At 41.2% G+C, this 15,322-nt stretch overlaps 2 protein-coding genes across 2 annotated transcripts; both read left to right on the plus strand.

Annotated features, from left to right (window-relative positions):
- Positions 1-2,073: 2,073 nt before the first annotated feature.
- On the plus strand, positions 2,074-5,617 carry LOC140542359 (uncharacterized). Its single transcript, XM_072665308.1, has 4 exons — positions 2,074-2,106; positions 2,246-2,433; positions 4,181-4,262; positions 4,881-5,617. The coding sequence occupies exons 1-4, from the start codon at positions 2,074-2,076 to the stop codon at positions 5,358-5,360; spliced, it is 783 nt and encodes a 260-aa protein (XP_072521409.1). The 3' UTR covers positions 5,361-5,617.
- An 11-nt stretch (positions 5,618-5,628) lies between these two features.
- On the plus strand, positions 5,629-14,629 carry LOC140542004 (uncharacterized). Its single transcript, XM_072664825.1, has 8 exons — positions 5,629-6,147; positions 6,510-6,787; positions 9,439-11,210; positions 12,445-12,624; positions 12,728-12,973; positions 13,096-13,236; positions 14,131-14,256; positions 14,359-14,629. Exons 1-8 carry the CDS (start codon positions 6,125-6,127, stop codon positions 14,509-14,511), a joined length of 2,919 nt encoding a protein of 972 aa, XP_072520926.1. The 5' UTR covers positions 5,629-6,124; the 3' UTR covers positions 14,512-14,629.
- Positions 14,630-15,322: the final 693 nt, after the last annotated feature.

Consider the following 15,322-nt stretch of genomic DNA (forward strand, 5'->3'; position numbering starts at 1 on the left):
CCACAAACATTTGGACATATAGTGTATTATTTGATGGCCTTGCTGGTGATGGACTACTCTCAGCAAAGCACTGATGAAACAGACGGTAGCTGACTAATTGTTCACAGATATATGCAATACGACTGGGCTACTTGCTGATAGAATAGCCACTGATTGCAGGTACAGGGTATGTATACATAGTAAAATAGCAACTGTAGGCTTGACTGCATGTTTCTTTATGCTTACACAGAACTCCAGAGAGTTTCTCTGGGACCAGAAGCCCTGTGATTTTGGCTGATGTGAACAGATCCCAGATCAGCCTGGCAGAAGCCCAAAGACACAGAGTGGAAGCTCTCAGAAAGATGATGGCTTCTCTGGATGTACGTGTGGAGAACGAGGCTATCCAGCTGGGCATCACAGGGCAGAAAAGAAGCCTGGCAGTAAACACTGGTAAACAGCATGAGGCTACAGACAGAAACAAGAGGACTGAGCCTGTGCACACTCCTGGAAATGCACTTGAGAAGACAGAGATCAAAATCAGTGACGGTAGGTGGATAACCGCTATGAGGGAAGAAAGTTTGCACTACACCGCTCAGCCATAACATTAATTAGTACCACTTGCAGGTAATGTGAAAACCATGTGATCATCTTCATCTACAGTCGTATCTGTCAAAGAATGGGATACATATCAGGCAGCAAGTGAACAGTCGGCTCTATTGGGCAAGCATAAGAATTTGAACCAAACAAAAGGGCTAAACTTTGATGGCTAGACAACTGGGTCAGAACATTTCCTAAACCTCAGACAGGTCTTGTAGGGTTACTACAAGATACTACAGATACTACAAGTGGTCAGACCTGGAGGCTGTAGGGGGACTTACTCGTACATGGTGTTAATGCTATGGCTGATTGGTGTACTATATGAATGGGTTTTCTGGAAAAGAGCCATTTAACAAGGCAAAGATCATTTTAAAAATGCTTGATTGTGACTTTGGCTTTACTAAAGAACCGTTAAAGAAGTAGCTTTTTTATTATGTATATATATATATTATTTTAATTAATATATATATATATATATATATATATATATATATATATATATATATATATATATATATATATATATTAATTACACAGTAATACATAGTGATAGACACTGCCAGCGTATTTTGAGAAGTCTGCCATATGAATACATTTTTAAATGTATGTTTTAGGGAAGTGGGCTGGTCCAGATGTGCAGATGTGTTCATTACAGAATAAACAGGCCACAATTCAGCGCACATCAGAGCAGTGCGACTACAGCGAGAGCACTGACTCAAGCAGTAAGGTAACACTATCATTAGGCTGTAATGGAAGATGTCAGACCTGGATATTATAGATATACATATTATTTACTCTGTGCTGTTCTGCAGAAGCAGTGTTTATTAGGTACACCTAAATGTGCACTGTCCCTGCATTTATTGGCCCTTTTGTCAGAAACACCCACTATATGTAAGTGCACTGTAATAGAACTATAGCTCATCTGATATATCAGCCCTCTCCAATCCACAATAACAGATGTTATTTGAGTGGTGAAACGTTCTCAGCACAGTGGTGACATCGATATGGTAGCGGCATGTTAGTTATTTTGCAGTGTTTATGCAGTTACATCACCTTTAGCTACAGACAGTGTTTAGATATTATTTGAATGTTTAATAGGGAGTCCACATTTTTTCATATGACAGTACAGTACTTCTATAGCCCATACACTTGTACCAGCACCACATACACTAACATGCCGCTACCAAATTCTATAATTATTATTATTATTATTATTATTATTATTATTATTAAAATGTGGGGTGTCCTAACTTTTTCCTCACAAGAAAATTTCATTTCTAATAATTATATTTTACAAATGACTTTTCTACAGTTTTATTAGTTTAGTTATAGTACCTCCATCTCCCAATATTGTTTAGTGAAGATCAAATCTCCATATGTTATAAGTATGTTAAAAAAGACAAAGGTTTTCATGAGGTGTCCTATTTTTTCCACATGACTGTATATCAGGTCTTTTTCCTTTTCCCACAGACTGTGTAGTAGAGCAGTCATCAAACCATGAGCAGTTTTACCCTGGATAAGTGTACGCCAGTTAGTTCACAGTTGCTCTGTTTATAGTATGAGTAGATAAAAAATTGCGGGTGAGCATCAGCGGTCGGGGGAGTCAAGTGTGTTTGAGTGTGTGTAACGCACCTCGCTGTCTCGCTTCTGCATTACTGGCCGCGTGCAGTGGAGTGAACTGAGCGAGGTCTACAGTCAGAATCAGCACCAGCGCCACCTCTCACTGGCACAGAGCCAGCAGTTTCTCCGGGAAGAGGAGCTGAGGGCCCGTCAGTACAGCGCTCTCTTCAGGCTGCGAGAGAAGGCACTGCAGGAGAAGACTCAGGCTGAGCTGGCATGGCTGGAACACTGTAAGAAGTGAGTGTGTTACACAAGAACATGCTTTACAAAGCCTTTTCATTCAACGGAGGGCAAGTTCCCATCTTTTTTCAGTGAGAACATGAATAGAGTCCTTTTATTTAATACCTTATAGTCTGAGGAGACTGTATGTGGGTCACTCTTCAATTCCTCATTCTAATCTAATGATGTTAGTTTTAAAGCAGCTGGGTAATAAAGCTAATACGTCTTTATATAAGTGAAATATCGTCGCTATTCTGCAAAAAACAGAGTTTACATTTTTTACTTTTTAATATCATTTTAATCTGGCAGTTGTTCATTACAATGTGGCAATTCTACATGTGTAAAAGGACCAATAGAAATGCTTCAAAATGACTTGGAATAAAAATATTTCTATATTGAAGTCCATGGAGAGGTGGCGTTTTGGAGATTTTTGCATGATAGCGACAATATATTCACCGATCAGCCATAACATTAACATAACATTACAAAAGATTACATAACAACATAACATTCTTGTTTCTACACTCATTGTTCAATATATCAGCTCCACTTACCATAAAAGAGGACTTCTGTAATTACAGACCATCTGTTTCTCTGCAGACTTTGTTATCCTCATAGGACCCCACGGGACCACCACAGAGCAGGTATTATATGGGTTGTGGGTCATTCTCAGCATAGACACAGCAGTGCTGCTAGAGTTTTTAAACACCTTAGTGTCACTGCTGGACTTAAAACAGTCCACCATCCAGGTACATCCAGCCAACAGCATCCTGTGGGCTGCGTCTAATGGCCACTCAAAAAGGACTAAAGAATGACCAACACAAACTGTGCAGCAACAGATGAGCTTCTGTCTCTGATATTACACCTATCAAAGTGGATCAACTAGGTAGGAGTGTCTAATAGAGTGGACAGTGAGTGGACACAGTGTTTAAAAACTCCAGCAGCACTGCTGTGTCTGATTCACTTATACATCTCATGCTGAGAATGACCCACCACCTAAATAATAGCTGCCCTGTGGTGGTCCTGTGGTGGTCCTGGCCATTGAAGAACAGGGTGAAAGGAGCTGACAAAGTATGCAGAGAAACAGATGGACTACAACTGTTTAGCATTAGCTTAGTTAGCAGAATAACACTCTGCTCACCACAGAACATGTTTTTCCTGTGGTTTTGGATCTGTAGCCAACCCTCTAAGCTAGCCTTTGCTTAGCTAGCTAACCTACAGCTCCACGAGTATCAGACAGTGCAGTGCAGCTGTTGTTGACTAACTGATGAACTACCAACACAATTGCTGATGATAAAAACTTGTGCCAGAGAGACTGAAGATGAGCAACGCATTGGGAAGAACAGAAAGGTAAAATGAGAGGCCGGTTCTGTCATGTTTGGACTCGTAGCCTGCAGTCTAGATAAGTCAGCCAGAGGCACCACAGCACAGTTTTGCAGCTAACCAAGATTCAAAGCATACAAGATTAAAGGATAATGCCTCATACCTGAGAGTCATGGGAGTGCAACTGTTTAGATGGCTTTTACTGTTACACTGCCCAACCCTACCCATGTCCCATGCCAACTTGTCCCATGCTTATGTCTCTTCACATGTCTTTGCACTTTAACTATTTTTGGAGAAGAATTCAAGCTCTGGTCAGGTCAGAAAGACTGCCCTTGTCATGTACTAATATGTACATGGACTCCTTGAAGTGCAGCTGACCAACTACTTGAGACAGGTTCACAATGTGATTATTGCATAATATGGTCTATTGCGCCTCTATCAGACAGGTTACATCAGAGGACGAGGCTCTGGCTGAAATCAAGAGGAAGCAGGAGGATGTAGTAAACAGACTGAGACAGGAGCAGGTGAAAGTCACATTAACGTGTTATGCATCATACATTCTGTCATCCTTCCATAGACTTCCATGCCTTATCAAATGATTGAACTGTTAATGTAATTAACTACAGCTGAATAAGGCAATAGACATGGTTCTAAATGTAAAGAAAGGCTAAATGTTGAGAAAACGTTTGGCAGAGGAACCCTGACGGTTAAGACTTGTGTACTGTAAAGTAGTGTGCACGTCCAATACTGCTAAAATATCATAGCTGCTTTTCAAAGCCTAGGCTGCAACTGAGGTAGAAGGGCCTTACAAAAGTGTCTTTTCACTTTGCACAAAGTACCGTGTGACTTGATCCATAAATAGGCAGCATGTTGAGGGTTACAAAAAATCTCATTTCTATTTCCACCGTGTTTTCTGGAATAATGGTGCTTCAGGGATGAGTTAGGGAGTTGGGGATGAGGTGGGTTGCATCCTGACCTCACTAAAGCTCTCCCTCACAGCAATGCATGTCCCAATATTTTTGTCCATACAGTGTATTTAAATATTCTAGTTTTTTTCGTGATATAAGCAACTTCTGTACCAATTCTATTGGTCCATTTCTTATGACCTGTCCATGCCAATGTCCATTTAAATGGTTTAACAGGCTGAGCTCCACCACTGGCGTAACGTGTACAAGAGCGGACGGCAGCAGCGGCGGCTTCTGCTTTGCCACCAGAAGGACATCCTGGACATTGAGAGGTCGACGACTCACTTCCGAGAAGTGCTGCAGAAGCAGGTTACGGCAGAGACTGCCACCAGGCCCGGGGACATGGCTCCAGCTCTGGTAACCACTCTCCACCAACTGCCATCTCTCGACCATCCACTGACATCCTGCCCCGCAGCCAGTGCCTGTCTTAATGAAGGTCACCACGCAAAAGGCCTTAAGCGCTGTCACTGCACAGGGGGTGAAGGACTGGGGCAGGACAGCAGGATTGGTGCCGCAGTTATCCACAGTGTTCAGGTGGCGTGCAGGGACGGGCTTATGGCTTACAGAACCATGCCATGTTTTTGCTTCCTTTCCACAGGAAGGAAAGAGTTTTATCACCGAGTCTGGGATTATACCAGCAGCCGGAAGCAGAGATAAGTCGCCCGGAGAGCAGCCGAGGCAAGTGTGCCCGTGATTCACTTCTATTGTCATGCTTTAAACACACAAGGGTTATTTGCCATTTATCGCTGAGATACAGGAGCCATTGATGTGAGCTGTGGTGTATTTTTATGTGCACCAGCTTAGGGATTTAGGAAATGCTGCAGTGCAGCAGTTAGCATATGCCAGGGCTGCAGAGTGTGACACACGCCGTAGCATGCATGCTTCTTTCCGAGCCATGAGGTTGCAGTACAGTACGAGGAGGCGAATATCACAGGCTTGTTGCCTGTCGTTGACGTGCACTGTACTCTATCATTGTTACAATGCAGCACTCAGAGTAATTACCCTGAGAGATGGAGAGAGAGAGAGAAAGAGATGGAGGGAAGCAGAGAGAGAGAGAGAGAGAGAGATAGAGAGACAGAGACAGCGAGGACGGAGGGGGGCTGGATGGGAAAGGGAGGCAGAGCGATTGGACACAGGGAGAGAGACTGAGAGGAAGAGAGAAAGAGAGAGAGAGACATAGAGAGGGGGGGGGGAGTGAGCCAGAGGAGAGGATATTGAAAGGGAAAAGAGGGCACAGCTGTAGAGAGGGATGCAGGCTGTTTCGCTTGCTCTCTCTCTCACTGCTCACACATCACTCAGATGGGACTGCGAGTGGAGATTTGGTGGGGAGTGGCTGCAGTTTCTCAAGGACCTGAAGGAGGACAGTCTACTGTACCTCTGCCTGTTTGCTTCTCTGGCTCTGCTGGCACTGTGATGCCACTATGCCAGCCATGAACAGGCCAGGGTAGGTGGAAGACATTTCTCCCTCTCTCTATACATATAGATATACTGCTCTCTCTCTCTTACACACACACTTTCTGCCTAGCTCACTCTCCCTACTTTGCATGCACGGCCTTCTTTGTGGGAGTGTGTCTACGCTACGTAATGAGGACTTAGCAGGGAAGAAAAGACCCCAGGGATTCCACCAGAGCACAGTGCATTTCTGGAGATCAATGCCGTCTTTCATGTGGGATGATGAAGCCGTTCTAAGTGGCACTCGTCTCAATAATCCGATCCAGCCCCGCCACTACTCGAAGCTGCCGGGATAAGGCCCAGGCTGACCCTGAGTCGACAGCGTGAGCACTAACTTGTGTTTTGTTTCCACAGATTTTTGACTAAAGCAGGTCTGAGGAGGCTCCTGACGTCAGACGAGGTATGGAGCTTTGGAAGGAAGAGGAGTTCAGTTGAACAAATCCAAACAGAGCAAGAACCTCAGCAGACAGCGGGGACCAAAGACTTGTGCGACCCCAAGCGCTTCTTAGCATACAGCCATCGAAGCCAGCCTTGCCATCATGCCAACGCTGAGAGAAAGGTGAAAACTGAAGACGGGAAGCCTCCACATGAGCGTGAACCACCGAAAGCAGACTCTAAAGCTCATGGTCATGGTGGGTAAAATGTTTTAAAGATGTTTATATAAACTGGGAAAATTAAAATAAATTAACAGTTAAATTCAAAACAGTCACTGCAGAAGTCAAATGAATGTTACATTTTTTTTGTTAGGACGTACGACATGGTTTGGTGTGAAATGCTCCATTCTAGAGAAACGTATCGAGTCAGAATTGCTCACAGTGGCGACGATAGAAACCAGACAACTAAAGTAGCTAATTCGTCTAACAGATCCCTCACAGAAAGTCAAAGTACATGAAATGCTTGGGAACATGTATCCTGATGTCTGAGGCACTGTTTTACGATAGTCTTGTGGCCTAAACACACTATATGGACAAAAATATTGGGACACCTACACATTACACCATCCCATTCTAAATCCATAGGCCTTTTCCAGCTATAAACGCTTACACTCTTCTAGGAAGGCTTTCAACAAGACTTTGCAGTGTGTTGGTGGGAATTCTTGCCCATTCATCCAGAAGAGCATTTGTGAGGTCAGACACTGACGTTCTAGTTGATGCCATGGGTGTTTGATGGACAACTGATCGTGGAATTTCTAGGAGGAAAGAAATGTCATGATCTTACTTTCTGTACCCCGCTGGAATTCAGTGAGCTCTTTTGAACCACCCATTCTGTCACTAATGTGTGTGAGGACAGACTACATGACTATGTGCTTCATTTTATATACCTGTGACGATGGGACTAAATAAAACATCTGAATTCAATGATTAGGGGTGTGTCCCAGTATTTATGTCCATACAGTGTACATTTGTGGTGGAGAGCTACAAGCAGGGTGTTAATTTGTTTTCTTCTAATTTACTACTATGTTTTCTTTATTAGCATTTAGCATCATGTATAAACTCAGAAGACACGTCTAGGTTCACTGGTGGATTTGGACAGCACGCTATTATCTCACATTATTTGTGCTGCAGAAATTGTAAATCAAAGTTACTCTACAGTGAACTGTTTTCCACCAAACCACTGCAAAAAGCTTTGTTTACATCTCAACAACAAAATTATTCACCTTATTTTTCATGTCAACAATGGGGGGGGGTGTCTTTGTTGACTTTGTGTTAGAACTTCAAGCGCTACAGCAGATCCACTGAAATAGATTAAACCACAGTGATAATAAACATTCAGAGAGTAGTATAATATGCTCAGTTAAAAGTTGACACAATAATTAGAGGAAGAGGAGAATTGTGCGTGAAGAACAGTGTTATGAACACAACACAAAAAGATTGGAGTGTTGTGGAGACCTGCATCTGTGGCTGAAGGTGAAAGGAAATTTAAAATATCCACCCAAAGTCCATGTTGTTGAGGGGAAACCAACGCCAGAACATCCTAAACTAGAGAAATGACTTGGTTATGAAGGTCCAGTGGAGCAGATGCGTCATGTGCTTGTGAGGCTCTTCGGTAAGCTCTTGGGCTAATGCTGCGTTCCATTAACCTCTGAGGTCAGATGTTGAAGTTGGGAATGACGTCACATCTGAGTTGACCGCGTTGCAGTTAAATATTGTGATATCTGTTTACTAGTTTAAATTTTTTCCAAAAAAAAGATTAACACAACTAATCTGATAATTCTTTACCGATGTTGTATGGCAAATCTAACCAAAACATGTTCCACTTTTTATGTCCCATGTTAGCGTTATTAGCGATACTAGTTGATAACAACGCATTTTACTGTATTTTTGTGCATCCAAACATCATGGATACACATCCATGATTTAATGACACACAAATAGATAAAAGTGCTGAATAATTGTTTCATACTACAGCTTTTATTACTGTTGAGGTACTGAGCTTTTAGCTTTTAGGATTTTAAACTCAGGATTGGGGAGGCTCTACCAACTTTCAGAGTAGGAAATATGACTTGTGGAGGCCTTTTAGTTGAAATTCCTCAGAAAATCCGACATCCCAGTTTAAATGGAACACAGCATAACATCTTACCTGACAGCTTCCCAACCGAGTATATTTAGTGTCTTTAACCACATACCAGGTCCTCTATTTTGGAACGGGGTGGATGTAAGCTATATGATGCCCGACAAAACTCCAATCTTTATGTGTTATGTTGAAAAGCTAGTTAGCTCTGCTCTAAACAGCTCTAAATACAGTTAAATAGCCTGTTTGGGAATGTTGGGTTAGCATAGTCTGCTAATAGTCTGCTAAATACAATACGACCATAAACCATTACCATAAACAAACTCTTGTTTGAGAAAAGTGGGCGTGGCAGAATAAGGTAAATACAGATTTTTTAAACACCTGTTTTTAAAAAATCAGAAAAATTTATTTCGAATATTTGTTCAAATTTAAACTAATTGTCTATTCTTAAAAGGAAGAGTAATGTTGTGCTGCTGGTTTCCATGTCATCTGAAAAGACTTTCCCCCAGTCATTGTGTAGGGAGCTGTTATTCATTGTCAGTGCTGATTTACAGCTTACATCCAGCATTTCTGCTGACTCATGCCATTAGCTGAATGATTCAGTCCTCTCACTGTAACAGACAGACAAGCTGTGGTGCTTAGTAAATAGATCTGCACAGAGCAGAGTAGCATAATCTGCTCTGATTAATCTTCTACCGATTTAATAGAAATTCAGAACCATTTTCTTAATGATACGCCTCCAACACTGACTTATTCGAGCTTGTCCTTTCAGAGCACGGGACTGATAAGAACATCCAAAGCCCTCTGCATAAAGGTCAGCATCATGAGAAGGTGACCACACCCAAACACAGCGAAGTCTACTCAGGAGAAAAAATACAATACCCAACAGATGTCTCTTGGAAGCCTGTCAAGAATGTGCAGCATTTCACATCAGGGCAACACAAACAAACGAGTTGTGGAATCACCGACAGGGCTCCTATTGTGTCCAGCTTGTCATCGGACATAGAGGAAGATCTTCCCTATGATTACGAAGACAGCCATCAAACACCCAGAGAAGAGCGAGAAACAAAGCTTCGAGAGGCACTGAGGACATATTCCAGCTCCGATGATATGACTCTAGACTGTGGCCAGGCAATAACTGACAATGCCACTCTCAATGTGGAGAACAACCAACGGTTGCAAACTGTGCTGTTGTTGAACAACAACCATGAGATTTGTTGTGTGCCAAGGAAGACCGAATCAAATACAGCTTATGCACGGATATGGCAGAATACAAAAGAGGCCATCACAGATAAGCCAATCATTGCAAATTTGGTCCAGGTTCTAAGCAGCGACGTGAAGAGGGGCGAGGAGAGCCCATCCTGTGATGATAGCCTTTCTGAGACAGAAGATAAATCAGAACCCTTTTCCCTTCAGAGCGAAGCCCTGGCCTGGTCAGAGGAAGAAAGAGATGTTGTCAATGACGAGAAAACCGAAGCAAGCTCCTTCTCTTTAGTCTTCGCTGAAAAGTTCATAGTGGCCCCAGAACCTTCTCCACATTACCACCAGTCCAGCATTGAACAGAATGATGTGGGATTCCATGATGTTGCTCATTATGAGAGGGATCTGGCCACAGAGTGCACCCTCTCAGAAATTCTTTCTCCTGTAGATGAAGTTTTGTCATATGGAAGTGCTGAGCTGCCTCCTTCGCTCAAAGGAGGTGGGGGTTCAGGACCAAACAGTAACAGTTTACCACCTGTTCCACCTGCCTTCGAGATCATTACATGGACCAGCGAGGAGGATCTTCCAGCTCCAGCTGACTTTGTTGAAGATGTGTCCATCAACAGTGAGAACTTCCCCAACCTTCCTGTGGACTTGTCCTTAAGTAGAAGAGAGGCTGGAAGTATAGGCTCAAGGGGGGGCGGTGACATAAATAATGACGCTCTTATTGGAGATGAGTGCACAACCTTGCCTCCTGGACAGACCACTGGACAGGATGAGGAGGACGAGTGTTCAGATTACACCAGCTCCCTTGCCGCGGACGAAAGTATTGAGATTGAAGATCCTTTATCTTCCTTCCACATTGGAGACAGGGTTCTTGTCTGCAACTCGAGACCAGGAGTGCTCAAGTACAAGGGACCCACTGCATTTGCAGGGGGGTTCTGGGCTGGTGTGGAACTAGATACTCCCAAGGGAAACCACAATGGCACCTTCAGAGGTGTGAAGTACTTTACGTGTAAAAAGAACCATGGGGTCCTAGTCAGAGAAGAAGATGTTACTCATCAGTCCAGAGAGCAGTGCAGTCATTTGAATAGGAGTGGGAATGAAGATAGCTTTTCAGATGAGGATCCCCCGAATGGCCAAAATGGAACAAATGGCAATGGACCATCTGGTCCATCTGGGAATGGACAAGGGATAAAGAAGGACAGCCAAAACTCTTCGGCACATGATCCATCAGCAGTGAAACAGATATGCCACCAGGAGCCGTGTGAAAACGGTACCACCAGAGACTCGTCCAATGATTTATCAAGTTGTTCCAGATCCAGTGAAAAATCTCCATTAAAAGTGAGCCACTTTTGTATTCAGCAAACTATAGGTTTCATTCCAAACTCATGAAATGCCACATTTTCATGATATTCAATGACTGTGGGCTTTTATGATTCATTTTTTGATATATCGATGCCATTTCAACTCCAAACTGATATGCCTGATTGTGTGATTCAGGCTTTTATACAGTTTCCTATCAGATCAGTATGATTTCCACATAGCAACAGATTATTTCAAGATTTTCTTTCCCATAGAAATGCATGGGGTAAAAAAGTTTGTGTTCCCTTCATATGTCACAATGATCTAAATGCACCAGTAATGCCGACCCACCCCCATGGGGCACCATACCAACCACTAGGCAACACACAAGCAACAACCTAGCAGCCATCTGGGTTATCATAGCAATCACTTACCAACAAAATTGCTGGCATATCATAGCAACAATCAAGCCACCACTTAGCAACTTCTTAGCAACTCCATTCCAACCACATGGGATACTGCCACACAGCATGTACCAACAACATACCAACCACCTAGTTACATCACCCCCACAAACCCCACAAAAAGTGTTTCTCTTAAGTGACCGTCTTGCAACACCATAGCACCCAACTTGTAACCACTTAGCAACACCATAGCAATCACTTGGCATACCATAGCAACTGTCTAGCCACACCATACCAAACACCTGGGATATCAAAGCAACAAACTAGCAACAGCATAGCAATTCCATACCAACCACCTAGAATACTGCAGCAACCCTCTAGCTACCACTAAGCAACCAGAAGTACTATTGCAACCACCTACACCACCAAGCAATGCCATAGCAACCACCTAACTACCAGCAATTACCTAACGACCCCTGGTATTCCACAGCAGCCACCTAGCAAACCAGTTTCACTGTAGTGACCATAAAACAACAGCCTAGCAGCTGCTTGAATGTGGGAACCACTTAAGCTGCGCAACCATCCAGCAGTTCCTTCAGGAAATGCGCCTTTCTACTTTTCTACTTTTCTAGTCGTTTTATGCCTTTATTTGTTCAAATATACCACATTTTGGAATGAAACTCCTTAAATCTACACTAACTGTCTAAGGTGTGGGCCTGTCTAAAGTTTGAGGACATAGATCTTAGAGTTGTTAGAAAAATACATGCAAAGATGTTTAAAGATAAAGATTGTATTAATGTCATTGTGTGTCTGTGCAAAATTACCAGTCCATTTTTATAATACTAAACTTTTTTTTTTTTTTACTTTAGGTTGATCATAAACTTGTTTGTTACAATGAGGAGACCAAGCACCACGCTGATGAATCTGATGCTCTGATAGCAAGGCTAACTGATGAGATTTTTGCCGATGCTTTGAAGAGTGTACAACAGACCCGGAAGAGACATAGACAGATAATCGGATCTAAGCATGACAGTAAATCTATTGATTCTGTAAGTAACCCAAGGCAGTGATTCCAGAATATTGCATTAGCAATGCATTTGTTACCAACTATACTTTCCTCACATATTGTACATTTTCTTCTTTGAACCTCAGACTTTTAGGAAAAGGGAAAACAGCACCTTCACGACTAACAAGCCATGTCTGATGGATCAGTGGCATCAAGTGCATCCTGAAATTCATCCACAAATACAGATCCAGCCTCATGAACACAGCATTGTCTACAGACTGCTTGATGCCACAGTTGAGGCACTCTGCGGCCGGGTGGATGATGGTGCTCTTAATGCTTGTGAAACACCGAGTTACTTAGTAGACGACAAGAGCCGTAAAGGCTACAGGCAGGTGAGCACTTTCTACTACAGCGGTTTCTACATTTTTAGGGATGCAAATTGTTGCCCATATAAAGGCCTCTCTGTGTAACAGCTATATGTTCAGATGAAAACTGCACACTATTCTCATCTCAGGTCCTGTTCCAGTTAGTGTCTGATATACTACATGAGGTTTGTGCAGATATGCTGGAAACGAGTTGCTCTGTTCAGAAAACAACGGAAACATCAGTGATATCAGCCCTGCAGATGGGACAAATTTCAGTCACCCAATTAAAGGTAAGATCAGTGTCAATATTGCAGTAATGGGCGACATCCAATGTTTTTTGTGCACGTTATGATGTGTCATTAGGAAGACAGCATATTCAGTCCTGGTTAATTGGGTTCACCGTAGCACAGAAATTATTCTTATATCTCATCATTTTTGAGAGTCTTGTTTATGAAGAACTACTTGGTAGTCTATTGCAACTTCAGCAATTTCAGGAATATGAATTATCATGATATGTAGCTTATCGACCTAAAATGTATATATACATATTTCCATATCACCTACCTGTAATACATGTAGTACAGAGTGTGCAATAAATTGTGTACGGATCTAATGATCAATTAAGTAATTTTTATTTAAAAGAAATATTTTTTTGATATGCATCGGTATCATTGTGCATCCCTACTATTAATATCAATGAATTGCTGTCTAGATATTAAATGCTATATATCAATGTACATCCCTACTAATAATACAAATTAAATGCTAATTAAGAATGAAATGCTATCTATTACTGTCTATCACAACAATAATAACAACAACAATAATAATAATTCAAATGAATATTATTATATATTATTATATGATATCTAGAAATTAAATGCTAAATTATATGTATAATATTATTTTGTATATTATATTACTGCAGATAATATGTGGAGCTGAGGTCATTATATTGTCATTAAAGGACCTTATTTATGAAAAACTACAAAATTAGGATTAACATTTAATTTATTATTATTATTATTATTATTATTATTGTTATTATTATTTTATCTGCACTGTGATAGATAGCATTTAATTTTGAATGAGCATTTAACTTGTAATATCAGTAGGGCTACAGTGTACAGTAAATAGACAGGAAATGTAGAAAAGTATATGAGCAAATTCTTATCCCAATCCAGACTGCAGTGAGAAGGGAAACCCAGAAAGTGCTAAACCTGGAGCGCACTGATCAACAAATGACAGAGATGCTTCAGACGTTGTGCAAATACTGGTATGCTAAGAGGGACCGAGTGGACTACATTTTGGTTTGTACAAAACTTTTCAAGCTAAAACCAATAAATGAGTAAGAGTTCATCACAGTGATCTCTTACTGCTTACATACTCAAATTTGCATTTCCTTTTTCTAGATTCAGGAGCTTCACAGCGAGGAGAGGCAATGGGTAGATTACAGCACCGACCAGATCACTGTGAAAATACGACTGGCTGAAGAGATTTTCAGGCTACTTCTGGATGACACGATATCAGTTCTTAACCACATATATATATCAGGCAACAAATGATACAGATTCTGCACTTTTATCATGTCACCTTGATAAATGACATGTCTGTTTTTAGGAAAACACGTTTTCTCAATTCTTCACTTTGATTTGTATAAACTCTTTGTGTGTAAACAATTTTCACTAGGATCTAAATTCAATAAAGTGTGTTTGTAGACTGTGTGTATAATTTAATTCCAAAAAAACAAAAAGGGCGTTATATATACAATAACAAAAGCATGTGTTTTAGATGGTCAAGTACTCTAAGTTCCTTCTGTGGTCTCCTAATACTTTGTAGACACTTGCCAATTTTTTATACAAGACTTGAATCCATGATGTTAACTGAAAGGCAAACGTATGCAACAATTATTACTGATTATAATTTATTGATCTAGTAGCAGAGAGGGCTCCCTAAAGGTGTTGCCTTTATATTGCTACTATATTGCACATTTGTTTTACACTCATGACTTATGGGTCAATAAAAAATATATGTATAATTATTATTATTATTATTTTTATTATTAAATGGCTCAACAAAAAAAGTTATGAGTAAATAACAGAACTGCAGTGGAACCGCTCATTCATGTTGTCCAGCTCTCTTTTGGGCTTTTTTTTTTTTTTTTGGTCTAAAATAAAATACTAAAGCTCTAAAGTGACCAATCAAATCCAGCTGTACAGATGCTATCACCAACATAACAGAATGAAATAAAAATGCACACCCTGTAATTATGGCAAGCCACTTTTACCTATAATGCCACCAGTGATACAAATCGTAATGCAAATTTAAAACAAAACAGATTTTTTTCTATACTAAAATAATTGTGTTTACATATTT

Source organism: Salminus brasiliensis, chromosome 20, assembly GCF_030463535.1.
Source record: "Salminus brasiliensis chromosome 20, fSalBra1.hap2, whole genome shotgun sequence".
In the NCBI taxonomy this organism is placed as follows: Eukaryota; Metazoa; Chordata; class Actinopteri; order Characiformes; family Bryconidae; genus Salminus; species Salminus brasiliensis.

What these genes read in the sequence shown, in the direction of transcription:
- LOC140542004 (XM_072664825.1), top strand. Translation starts at nt 6,125, where the DNA reads ATGCCAGCCATGAACAGGCCAGG. An exon ending in CTCTAAAGCTCATGGTCATG is followed by an intron (nt 6,788 to 9,438) that starts GTGGGTAAAATG and finishes TTGTCCTTTCAG; the next exon opens with AGCACGGGACTGATAAGAAC. An exon ending in ACCGAGTGGACTACATTTTG is followed by an intron (nt 14,257 to 14,358) that starts GTTTGTACAAAA and finishes TCCTTTTTCTAG; the next exon opens with ATTCAGGAGCTTCACAGCGA.
- LOC140542359 (XM_072665308.1), top strand. Translation starts at nt 2,074, where the DNA reads ATGAGCAGTTTTACCCTGGATAAGTGTACGCCA. An exon ending in CCCTGGATAAGTGTACGCCA is followed by an intron (nt 2,107 to 2,245) that starts GTTAGTTCACAG and finishes GGCCGCGTGCAG; the next exon opens with TGGAGTGAACTGAGCGAGGT. An exon ending in TGGCTGGAACACTGTAAGAA is followed by an intron (nt 2,434 to 4,180) that starts GTGAGTGTGTTA and finishes CGCCTCTATCAG; the next exon opens with ACAGGTTACATCAGAGGACG.